Source organism: Mirounga leonina, unplaced genomic scaffold, assembly GCF_011800145.1.
Source record: "Mirounga leonina isolate KUSES-001 unplaced genomic scaffold, KU_Mleo_1.0 Mir_488, whole genome shotgun sequence".
Classification (NCBI taxonomy): domain Eukaryota; kingdom Metazoa; phylum Chordata; class Mammalia; order Carnivora; family Phocidae; genus Mirounga; species Mirounga leonina.
In genome coordinates, this window is record NW_023270777.1 from 1772981 (window position 1) to 1784960 (window position 11980).

Genomic DNA, 11980 nt, shown 5'->3' on the forward strand with positions numbered 1-11980 from the left:
AGACTTACTGTCATTATATTTAAATCTATTTTATTTTATTTTATTTTTTTTAAAGATTTTATTTATTTATTTGAGAGAGAGAGAATGAGAGACAGAGAGCATGAGAGGGAGGAGGGTCAGAGGGAGAAGCAGACTCCCCGCCGAGCAGGGAGCCTGATGCGGGACTCGATCTTGGGACTCCGGGATCATGACCCGAGCCGAAGGCAGTCGCTTAACCGACTGAGCCACCCAGGCGCCCCTTTAAATCTATTTTAAAGCACCAACATCAGGGATTTAATTCATTACTTCATTGGCTCCTGCTTGTTCTCGTTTTTCTCTAGGAATAAGATACGTTCTTAAAGTTGCTAAAATACTTCTTTTGATGTTTTCTTGGTGTTACTTTCAATCTGTCTTTTCCTCCCTGAAATGATGTATTCCTTTAGTTTCGCCTGGCCAGAGTTATGGAATCCTTGTTCTGTCATTCTGATACACTGGTTTGCTTTGTTAGCATTATTTAAAAAAATACGCATGCACTCTTAATGTCTTACTGTGGTTGAGGGGGCATCTAGTGGATTCATCTCCTAGGAGAGGGCAGGGTTGTGTTTGCACGTTAATGCTCTTCTTGAGGACATTAGCTAATTCAGCACCTCAGGACTCCTTTTCTCCCTGACCATGGAGCATGAGCACCAGTCCTGGTTGACTGGTTGGACCTCCTTTCTTCCTGGTTGTCATGGGTAGCCACGTGTGCTGATCTGGGGACGGCTTCTATTTTTCCCGGGACTGTTTGGCTCACATACGGTTGCCTGTTTTTATCCTCTTCTATCTACCAGTGGGCATGAACATATATCTGTTCGTTATAAAAGGAAGTATTCTTAGAAGAAGCACACACTTTCACGGATAGTAACATCCCCAAACGTATAGAAACGTTCAAAAATCCAAATGGAGCCCCTCTCTTCTGTATTATACCTTTTGGTAACAATTTACAGTGACTTTTCTCTTTTTAATGTTATTATGAATTTAAGTCTTTCCCAGACTAATTGCAGCCGACACCCTTGGGTGCCTACTTCCTAATCCATTATCCCTGTTTACTTACTGGTGGGGCCCGTGTGTGTTTGTGCGTCCGCCCATCCTTATGTGGCTTGGGGAAATCCTGATAAGGCTGGGGGGATGACAGGGTCCCATCTCCCCTGCCAGCTTGTAGGATTTGGGTTTGGTGCCCAGTTTTGGCCAAAATAGAAAAGGAGAGGCTGCTGGATGGTTTCTGTGAAAGCTTCCCCTGTTTTTATTTTTATTTTTAACTTGGCATTTTAATTATGTGCATGACTAATAACACGAGAATGGGGAGTTCTCGGGCTGGACTGTCTCTCTAGGTAGAAGGATTTCCCATCAGTCCACTTGCAGCATAGCATCCCCGGAGATAACAAAGAAGCCTAGTATAGTTTTTCCTGAAGAAGAAAGACAATTTACAACATTCAGTACTGACTTCTCTAAACGTCTAAATGGGGGGGGTCTCTCGATTGGATGGGGGCCCCCATAGGTGGGGCGAGGATCAGGTGGAAGCCTGATCCTCGGGCAGGAAATGAATTCACCTGAGGCAGAACACAGGTGACAGAAGTTCATTGACTACCCCGCAAGGGAGCGCGGGCAGGACAGCAGAGGAGAGACGGTCTTCGAGGAGGCGGCGGCTGGGGGCTGTTTTTAAAGGGGGAAGGTGAGCAGGTACGGGGATGTATGGAATTCTCCCCTTTTTGGTAACTGTGCCTGGCTGTAAGTAGCCCATCCGTCAGTTAGGGCCTGTGGCTATTTTGAGGTGGGTCCCCCGATGGGCCTGTGTTCAGCCAGGGGGTCACTGTGGCCCCTCTTTGTGTCCATCATGCAAGCCCGTTTGCCTGAAAGCAGCCTCTAGACTCTGCCATTTTTCTGTGGAAATACTGGTTTACTGCATGGAGTTTCCAATGTTTACCTGTAACTGATTAAAATGGGCAGAACATGGAGCAATCTCCTTATTTCCAGGTGAATTCTTCACATTCTCTGGCATCTGAAAGTTCTCCTTCTATAAATCTTCTAGGACTATGAATCCTTGTAAACCCCAGTCATACAATTTCTCCCCACTGACCTGGACGAAGACGATGAATGGCTCATTGTGGATAATGAAGAGAGACAGCTCATCCCACAAACCTCGGTGGATACACCAGCTTCTTTATTTCTGAACCTCTGGCCAAAACAAGTCCAACAATGCCAGCAAAACCAGTAACACCAAGTCCTGGAAAAAATCCAGGAGGTGCATTTTGGAGACATTCATAGCTGTCTACCCCCCCCCCCCCCCTTGAACCAAGCTCTTGGGTTTAGGTTGTGAGTACATTTCCTGACACCAACTTGTGGATGGCTCACAGTAATGTCAGAGATGTGAGATGCTTTCTTCAAGTTGGGTCCTTGGCTCCTCCCCATATTCAGAAAGACCCTTGGGGACGGAGGAGAGCCAAAGTTCCTTAACCTCTGCGGAAGTTTTGGGAGGTGACTTTGAAGGTGAGCAGACTTGGGCTGGCTGGCCCCCACAGACCTCTGAATTACCTTGAACGTGTTGCTGGCAGAGGTGGCCCTGGCCTCGCCCACTCTTAAAAAGGACGGTGCAGGAAGAAATGGTCCTTCTTTTCCCACTGCGTGTTGTTGTGTCTGTATGGGATTGTTGCAGAAGCAGCACCATTTTGCCAAGGAGGTGACTCATCGAGGAGCTAAGTCATGAAGGATGGAAAAAACAATACCCTGCATCCTTGGTGGTGCTGTAGGGCAACTGAACTAAACAACCCTAGAGCCAACTTAACTTATGGACTTGTTATTTTCTGAGATAATGATTTTTCCCTGGGACTCGAACCCAGGACCCCCCTGGGTCATTTTGAATAGCTTTTTGGTTACTTGCAACAGAAAGCATTCTAACTGATACACTTATTATTTCCACTAGCCCCATTTATTTAGGTTTTTGCTCCTCAAAATGTCGCACATAGCCAGTGGGAGCCCCTCTAATTGGACATTGTGCCCTGTCAGGATAGCCTGTGACTTTCTTGAGAGTGCCCTTACTTTTCTATTTTTATTTTTAGCAACAATAGCCTGTCCCAGGCGTATCCTGAATTTTACCTGCTCCAGGTACCCCCTAAGGAGGCTAGGTTTTAGTGGAGAATAATATTGTGGACCACAATCTGGGCTCCAAGGAGTTGATGTAGGTAGAAAAAAAACACTGTTGCTGTTGGGACCCTTTTAGTCATGACAGAGCTGGAAAAGGGCTAATTTCCTTAACATGTAAATAGTTCCTACAAATCAATAAGAAAAAGACCAAACTCCAATAGAAAAATGGAGCAGCTAGTTCACAGAAAAGGACATATAAGTGGCTTCTACAACATGAAAAGATGCTCAACCTTACTGAGAGCGAGAGAAACAGAAATTAAAGTTACACGAGTGTACCATTTCTCACCTGTCAGATTGGCTAGGGTAAAAGTGTTCATCAACACACTGTTGGCGAGAGGGAGGGAGAGTGAGCATTCTCACACATCAGTGGACTCGCTGATGCAAACATAAAGTGTCACAACTTCTACACGGGAGGCAATTTTACATACGCCAAATGTACACATGCTTTTGACCCAGACATTCCATTTCTAGGATTTTGTACTACATATATACCTACATTTGAGAAATGATGTATATGGCTGATGATCTCTTTTAGCAAACACTTTTAAAAAAAGATTTTTAGGGCGCCTGGGTGGCTCAGTTGGTTAAGCGACTGCCTTCGGCTCAGGTCGTGATCCTGGAGTCCCGGGATCGAGTCCCGCATCGGGCTCCCTGCTCGGCGGGGAGTCTGCTTCTCCCTCTGACCCTCCCGACCCTCCCCCCTCTCATGCTCTCTCTCTCTCAAATAAATAAATAAAATCTTTTAAAAAAATAAATAAAAATAAATAAATAAAGATTTTTATTTATTTGAGAGAGAGAGAGAGCACATGAGTGGGAGGAGGGAGAGATGGAGAGACAGACTTCCGGCTGAGCAGGGAGCTGGATGTGGGACTCGAACCCAGGACCCCCAGATCATGACCTGAGCCAAAGGCAGATGTCCAATCGACTGAGCCACCCAGGCACCTCGCAAAAACGCTTTTTTTAATACTTACACAAGATTGCAAACAACCTAGATGTCCAACTTTTACAAAACCGGGCAGACTATCTTTTCTACATCAAAATAGCAGCACCTTTAAGAACAAGGAAGCTCTTCAAGTCCTGATTTGGAATGATCTCCTGATTTATGCTGCAATGCCTTCGGCCCAGGTCATGATCCCAGGGTCCTGGGATCGAGCCCTGCATCAGGCTCCCTGCTCAGCGGGAAGCCTGCTTCTCCCTCTCCCACTCCCCCTGCTTGTGTTCCCCCTCTCGCTGTGTCTCTCTCTGTCAAATAAATAAATAAAATCTTTAAAAAAGAAGCTTTTTATAGGTTAATTAATGGGCTTTCATACCCCCTGGTTTCTAGCTGGGTTTGTCCAGTGGAGAGCCTCAGCAGGAGGTCATAGGGAGGGAGAATGAAGTCAGCATGTTTATTCCCCTGGGTCCCTCCCTAAAAGTTCATTTTAGGCTGTGTGACTTGACAGAAGGACACTGTTCCTTTCCAGGAAGGCTTCCTTAGAAAGCTTTCTCTTTTCTAGGTTTAGTAACCTTTTCCTCAGGCCCACGGGTGGTGGCAGCTACAGGGCTGATGGACTCAGGATCTTGTAGCATTCCTTTGTGGGTCTCTCACCCCGTCCCTCCTTCATCATTGTCTCCTCCAATTATCCTATTTTAAATGTGTCACCTGCCTTCTATTGGGTCCTTGGCTACTGCAGGGAAGCCAGCAGAATGTGAATCTCCCCTTGCCATCCCTGGTATGTAGGACAGTGAAATAAAAGTTAGCAGAAGAGTTCTGATGCCCCATTCCCATTTCAGAGGAACAGGGAATGATCTGTCTTCTGAATTTGGAGGCATACTTTAAAATAGAAACTCGTGTTTGCTATCGGAGGCTTTTGAATGAAGGAATCTTACCGGAGATTTTTGAATCTAGTAAGGACTTCCAAGAAGGCCTGAAAGAATCTTAATACATTTTGCCCTGGGGGAAGGTGGGTCCATTGTCAACTCCTCCTACTTCTCTGCAGTCCTTGACGGGTACGGAGGAGGGTGTCAGTGATTCCTTTGGCTTCACATGAACAGGCAGAAGCCACGGGACTGCGGTTTTCTCCAGGCCAAACAATGGGGCATCCAGCCTAAAAGTGGCGGAGTATTGCACTGAAAGAACCTGCTCTAGGAGTTCTTTCGACAGGATGGATAAGCATGAAGCCAAACACACTGTTCCAAGAACCAAACACTACTCGTATAGACCTTCATATCCACACAAGCAACCAGTAGTGGATGGCAGAGATAACCTCTGACGAGTGACGTCCCTGGAATTTCTCCATGCTCTCCTTCAGAGGATGTGTGAGAGCACAAAGTTCAAAGACAGAGAGAGAAACCCCAATAAGAGCGGCATACTGCGGGTGGGTTTTTTTTTTAGATTTTATTTATTTGCGAAGAGACAGCATGAGAGGGAGGAGGGTCAGAGGGAGCAGCAGACTCCCCGCCGAGCAGGGAGCCCGATGCGGGACTCGATCCCGGGACTCCAGGATCATGACCTGAGCCGAAGGCAGTCGCCCAACCGACTGAGCCACCCGGGCGCCCCTGCGGGTGGGTTTTAAGTGATAATAAATTGGCTCAGATCGGCGGACAAGTGAAATGTGAAACGTAGGGATCTGGAGGCAGGGTCGGTGGACAGGACATGGCGCCAGGCTGTCCGAAAGTTCTTCTCTAAGTGGAGGTTGAGGCTCTGGAGGACAATGAATGGGAGGGGAAGTCGGTCAGGGGTTGGAGTCAATGCGAAGACGAGAGGGCTTCCAGTTTGAGGGGAAGAAGATCAAGGGTTTATTGGCAGCAGTGTGACCTGCAGAAGACAGTCCCCGAGGGATGGCAGCAACACCGCTCCGTGGATGTGCTGTGAGGCGAGTGTTGAGATCGCCCGCGGTCCCCGATTCTTGAGCGTTAAGAGAGGGTGCTGAAGAGGACAAGGTAGCATCGGAGAGCAAGCGGGTTTTACAACGAAGCTTCCAAATCACCTGTGTTGAACCGACACTGAGCATCCCCTCCAAGGAAGACAGGTTTTATTTTTATAAAGGCGAGGCCTTTCTCCCCTGCTACAGCTGGGAGCAGGGCAACCAGGTCGTCTGCCTGCCCGAGGGCACTGGGGAGGGCAGCGGGGCAATGGGGGGCGGCACGGAAGAGGGGGTCGGCGATGCTGTGACGTAAGAGGGGGACGATGGGGTGCAGGAGAGGGGACAAGTGGCAAGGGTGGGGCCCGCGCGGACGGAGGCCGGGGAGACCTGGTGCTCGCGTCCCCTTGCCCAGCCAGGACCGTGAGCAACGACCAGAACCCGTTTAAGAGGCATCGGGAACAGGAACTCCAGGACAGGAAGACGGTGTGCCCGTGAGCCCGAGCAAGCCTCTGAGCCCCTCTACCAGATCCCAAGAAACCCACCGCCCCCCTTGTCACCGATTCCATCTTCTTCCTCCAGGTGGGGCTCCTGGAAAGATGGGTTAATCCTGCCTGTAGCAGGGAGAAGGCCGTTGGACCTTCCCAGGAATGAGAAATTCCACGAGGATAAGGATCTCGACTTCTCCTTCTCGCTCGCAAGAGCGTATGTGCCGGGTGGACGGTGGGCACTTGCACCCCAACGTGGGAAGTCGGGTCCTTACTTGATCTCCTAGCATTGCCATTCTTTCCACAGGCTGGAGGGCGTGGTCCTCAAGGGGACACTGGACCTCACAAATCCAGTTAAAAGCCTGGAGGATTTCCAAAGAATATTCCCGCGTGCAGAGACTGCTCTGGCTGGCCGGTTACTGCCACCTCCCAAACCTATGCACGTATTTCCAAACCAGGGCTTTGAAAGAAGAGGGGCAGAGCGTAGGGGGAGTGATCTGTTAGTAGGATCAGGGGCTCAGAGCTCACAGCACGCTCCCCAACTGATGTCTTTAGAGCGGGTTCGAAATTCCCGGAAGGATCACACCCTCTTTGGGTACCAGTTCCTCAGCGGTGCAAACCCCATGCTCCTGCGGGGGTCCGCCAGCCCCCCAGCCCGGCTGGTGCTGCCACCAGGGATGGAGGACTTGAAGACGCAGCTGGAGAAAGAACTCCAGGTGCTGAGCTCCCTGTGTGCACCCACAGCCCCAGCCATGTTGCCTCTGTCTCCTACCCCCCCCATTTCCTCCACCAATACTTTAATCGACACCCTCCTCCCTCTACATTTAAGGTTTCTCAACTTTGACACTGAGATTTGGGGCCAGATAACTGTTGTGGGGCTGTCCTGTGCATTGTAGGATGCTTTAGTAGTACTAGATGCTAGAATCCCCCCTCCCCTCGTTGTGACAACCAAAAATGCCTCCAGACATTGCCAAATTGCCAAACATCCTCTGGGGGAGGGGGCAAAAATCACCTCTGGTTGAAAACCACTGAACTAACCATCTCCTCCTGTTATTCCTTTCTGTTCTCCCTCCTAGAGGGGGTCAAGCCTAATGTTACCATCTTGAAACAATAATACGTGGCCGCCCCTCTGGTCACGCTGAGGCTCCAGCCTGACGGACTCTTACCCGTGGTCATCCAGGTGAGAGGCGCTGGGTACCTTTCACACAGACATGGGTCCCCTTGAGAGACTCAGGCACACGGGTCCTGAGCCCCCACTCTCTCCCCTGCTCTAGCTGCAGCCTCCTCATCATGGACGCCCCCCACCCATGCCGTTCCTGCCCTCCGATCCCCCTCTGGCCTGGCTGCTGGCCAAGACCTGGGTCCGTAGCTCTGATTTCCAGCTGCACCAGTTACAGTCACACCTCCTGGGGGGACACCTGATGGCTGAGGTTATTTCTGTGGCCACAGTGAGGACCCTGCCCAGCCTGCATCCCATCTACAAGGTCAGCATCTCTTCTGTATTTGATTGCCCTTTGGATCACACCCCTTCGCAGCTGGGGTAAGCACCTCCTCCGAGTCTAACCTTGTGGCGTGTTGGGTTAGTAGCCATCTCGGTTTAAATGCACGTGCGCGCACACGCACTCACACACGCAGACACGTGCACGCCTGGACACACACCCAGGGCTGGGAGTGTTGTTGAAATGTGGCCTCCAGGGGCACCTGGCTGGCTCAGTCGTTAAGCATCTGCCTTCAGCTCAGGTCATGGTCCCAAGGTCCTGGGGTCGAGCCCCGCATCGGGCTCCCTGCTCCGTGGGAAGCCTGCTTCTCCCTCTCCCACTCCCCCTGCTTGTGTTCCCTCTCTCGCTGTGTCTCTCTCTGTCAAATAAATAAATAAAATCTTTAAAAAAAAAAATGTGGCCTCTGGAGGTTGCCAGGTGGGTAGTAAGGGATGGGGACGTTCCCGTCAGAGAGGTCTGTAGACGGCTCTGGATAATGGCTGAGGAGGAGGGTGTGAGGGATTGAAGTACTGGGTAGGAGAAAGGGTGAGAGGAAGCCGTGTTACACGGTGGGGAGAAGAATCAAGGGTTCTTTCTGAGCACGAGCGGTTTCCAACACTTACAGACACGCACCTGAAGATGTCAGAGGGCAGTCAGATATAGGAACCTGGGGTCCCTGAACAGGTCAGGGTTGGAGATACAGACTTTGGGGTTTTCAGAAAACAGAGCTACCGAAAGCCATTGTACTAGATGAAGCTGTCTGGGGTTTGTAGCTACAGCAGAGAATTCGGCCCAGGACGTAAGTGGAGGGTGCCCGGGCTTTATAAACTGGGAGGGCGGAGTGAAGTCAGACAAGGAGCAAGAGAAGGGACAGCCATTGAGGCAGGAGGGAAACAAAAGGCGTGATGTCAAGGCGGCCAAGAGGAGGAAGTGTTGAAGAGGGAGGCATGATCATCTGCGTCAAATGCTGCTGAGAAGTCACAAACAGAGAAGCCATATTTGGATGTCAGTATGGAAGCCTCTGGTTACCCACTGGTGAGTGCTATCTTAGGGGAGTGGGGGTGGTGGTAGGTGAGCGGGAGAGACAGTGCAGGGTCCCTCCTTTAAGAAGACTTGCTGTGGAAGGGAAGCAAGAAATGAGGACGCTGATGGGAAGGGGTGTGTGGGGGGCGAGGCCAGGGTTTCCTCTGTCAGGGTATCCAGGATGAAGTGTGTGTGTGTGTGAAACAGAGGGAGACAGAGAGAGGGAAGGGGGGAGGAGAGAGGGGAGGGAGTGGAGGGGGTAGGAGAGGGAGAGAGGTTGGGGGGAGGAAGAGGTGGGGTGGAGGGGGAGGAAGGGAGGGGAGGGAGAGGGAGAGATTGCAGGAGTGACATCCCGAGAAGGGAAAAGAGGACGGGAGACTTTGCCTTCGCAGGGAGCAGAGATACTTTCTCGATGGGAGTAAGAGACACATGAGATAGTTCCATATGCGGGAAACTTGCTAGGTTTTGTGGTGTGAGACAAGAGATTCCTGGGATTCTTACAAATAATGCGAGACTGTGCAAATAAGTGAACTTGTAAAACCCTTGACCTTGGGAGGCCTTGGACAGATATTTTCCCATCTTTCTTTTCCCAAATCTTAACCTGATCCAATCCAATCCAACGGGAGGTCTCTCATTTTCATGGAGACCCATCCCCTCCCTTCTTCTCTGTCCCTGGTCCTTTAATTTCTGCTCCCCTAGGATTCTGGGGTCCCTATAACGGTCCTGTTTCTTTCTCCCCAGTCAGCTCCTGATCCCTCACTTCCGCTACACCATGGAGATCAACATCCTGGCCCGGAGTAATCTTGTCTCCAAATGGGGAATTTTTGATCTGGTATGGAAAGGGATGGGTAAAGAGGGCAGAGGGTTCAACAGTGGGAGAATCCTGAAGGTTGTTTGACTTACCCTCCCAACCCCCCACAAGCCCAGCATCCTCCATGAAGGCCTCTCCCTGATCTGCCTCACACCTGAGGAGCCTTTCCTTAGAGGGGCCCGAGCAGGACCATTGACCTGGAATCTGACCCTGAACTCCTGACATGGCTAACCCTGGTGTATGTGCTGTGGGGTCGTCCTCAGGTGGTGAGCACCGGTAGTGGAGGCCACGTGGACATTCTCCAGAGAGCCACCACTTGCTTGACCTATCGTTCCCTCTGCCTTCCTGACGACCTGGCTGACCGTGGACTCTTGGATGTGAGGTCTTCTCTCTATGGCCAAGATGCCCTCAGGCTGTGGGGAATCATCAGCAGGTGAGGATGACATAGAAAGGGGGGCCCAGTGGGCTTGCCGGAGAGAACGAGGGGGCTATAGGTCCAGCTGGTCCTGTGACGGCCACCTGAGACCAAGGGCTTTCTTGCCTGGGAAGCGGGTACATGGAGGGGATGGTCGGTCTTTTCTACAAGAGTGATGAAGCTGTGAGGGATGATCTGGAGCTGCAGGCTTGATGCAGAGAGATCAGAGAGCGGGCTGCAGGGTGCCCAGTACTGGGGGTAAGCTCAGATCCCTCCCCATTGGCCTGTGTCAACTCACACCCACCTGCCAACAATCTGTACCATCTCACAGTGTTGTCCTAAGCCACCCTACCTGGGGTTCCCTGAGCTTCCAGACATCACTCCAGAGAATCCTTCAGAAATCCGAAGGATCGAGCCTGATTCTCCAGCCCCTTCCCTCCTCACCCTCCTGTACAGCCTTCCGTGCCCACCAATCAGGACCCTGGGATCATGACCTGAGCCGAAGGCAGATGCTTAACGACGGAGCCACCCAGGCGCCCCTAAAAAGCTTCTGCACAGCAAAGGAAACAATCAACAAAACTAAAAGGCAGCCTATGGAATGGGAGAAGATATTTGCAAACCACATATCTGATAAAGGCCTAGAATCCAAAATCTATAAAGAACTTACTAAACTCAACACCCAAAAACCAAATAATCCAGTTAAGAAATGGGCAGAAGACGTGAATAGACACTTTTCCAAAGAAGACATCCAGATGGCCAACAGACACATGAAAAGATGCTCAACATCACTCATCATCAGGGAAATAAAAATCAAAACCACAATGAGATATTACCTCCCACCTGTCAGAATGGCTAAAATTAACAACACAAGAAACAAGGTGTTGACAAGGATGTGGATAAGAAGGAACCTTTGTGCACTGTTGGTGGGAATGTAAACTGGGGCAGCCACTCTGGAAAACAGTATGGAGTGTCCTCAAAAAGTTAAAAATACAACTACCTTAAGATCCAGCAACAGCACTACTAGGTATTTACCCAAAGGATACAAAAATACAGATTCAAAGGGATACATGCACCCCAATGTTTATAGCAGCATTATCTACAATAGCCAAACTATAGAGAGAGCCCAAATGTCCATCAACTGATGAATGGATAAAGAAGATATGGTGTGTATACACACACACACACACACACACTGGAATATTACTCAGCCATCAAAAAGAATGAAATCTGGGCCCCTCGGCTCAGTCGGTCAAGTGTCTGCCTTTGGCTCAGGTCATGATCTCATGGTTCTGGGATTGAGCCCCATGTCAGGCTCTCTGCTCAGTGGGGAGTCTGCTTCTCCCTCTCACTCTCCCTTGGTGCTCTCTCTCCTTCTCTTGCTTTCTCTCAAATAAATAAATAAAATCTTTAAAAAAAAATGAAATCTTGCCACCTGCAACAATGTGGATGGAGCTGGAGTATATTATGCTAAGTGAAATAAGTCAGTCAGAGAAAGATAAATACCATATGATCTCACTCATATGTGGAATTTAAGAAACAAAACAGATGAACATTTGGGAAGGGTGAAAAGAAGAAAAGAGAGAGGGTAACAAGCCATAAGTGACTCCTAAGTACAGAGAACAAACTGAGAGTTGATGGAGGAGGGTGGGGAATAGGCTAGATGGGTGATGGGTGTTAAGGAGGGCACTTGTGATGAACACTGGGTGTTGTATGTAAGTGATGAATCACTGAATTCTACCCCAGAAACCAATATTGCACTATAT

At 49.8% G+C, this 11980-nt stretch overlaps 1 protein-coding gene and 1 pseudogene across 1 annotated transcript; one reads left to right on the forward strand and one right to left on the reverse strand.

Annotated features, from left to right (window-relative positions):
• Positions 1–1915: 1915 nt before the first annotated feature.
• Positions 1916–3602, reverse strand: LOC117999897 (annotated as a pseudogene).
• A 2287-nt stretch (positions 3603–5889) lies between these two features.
• LOC117999898 (polyunsaturated fatty acid (12S)/(13S)-lipoxygenase, epidermal-type-like) lies at positions 5890–10715 on the forward strand. The gene is given in 12 exon segments (XM_034989298.1): positions 5890–5951; positions 6060–6256; positions 6415–6496; positions 6585–6707; positions 6798–6901; positions 7046–7207; positions 7531–7670; positions 7765–7974; positions 9737–9823; positions 10066–10235; positions 10352–10475; positions 10674–10715. Coding segments are annotated over 12 exon segments (1503 nt in total).
• The last annotated feature ends 1265 nt before the right edge of the window (positions 10716–11980 follow it).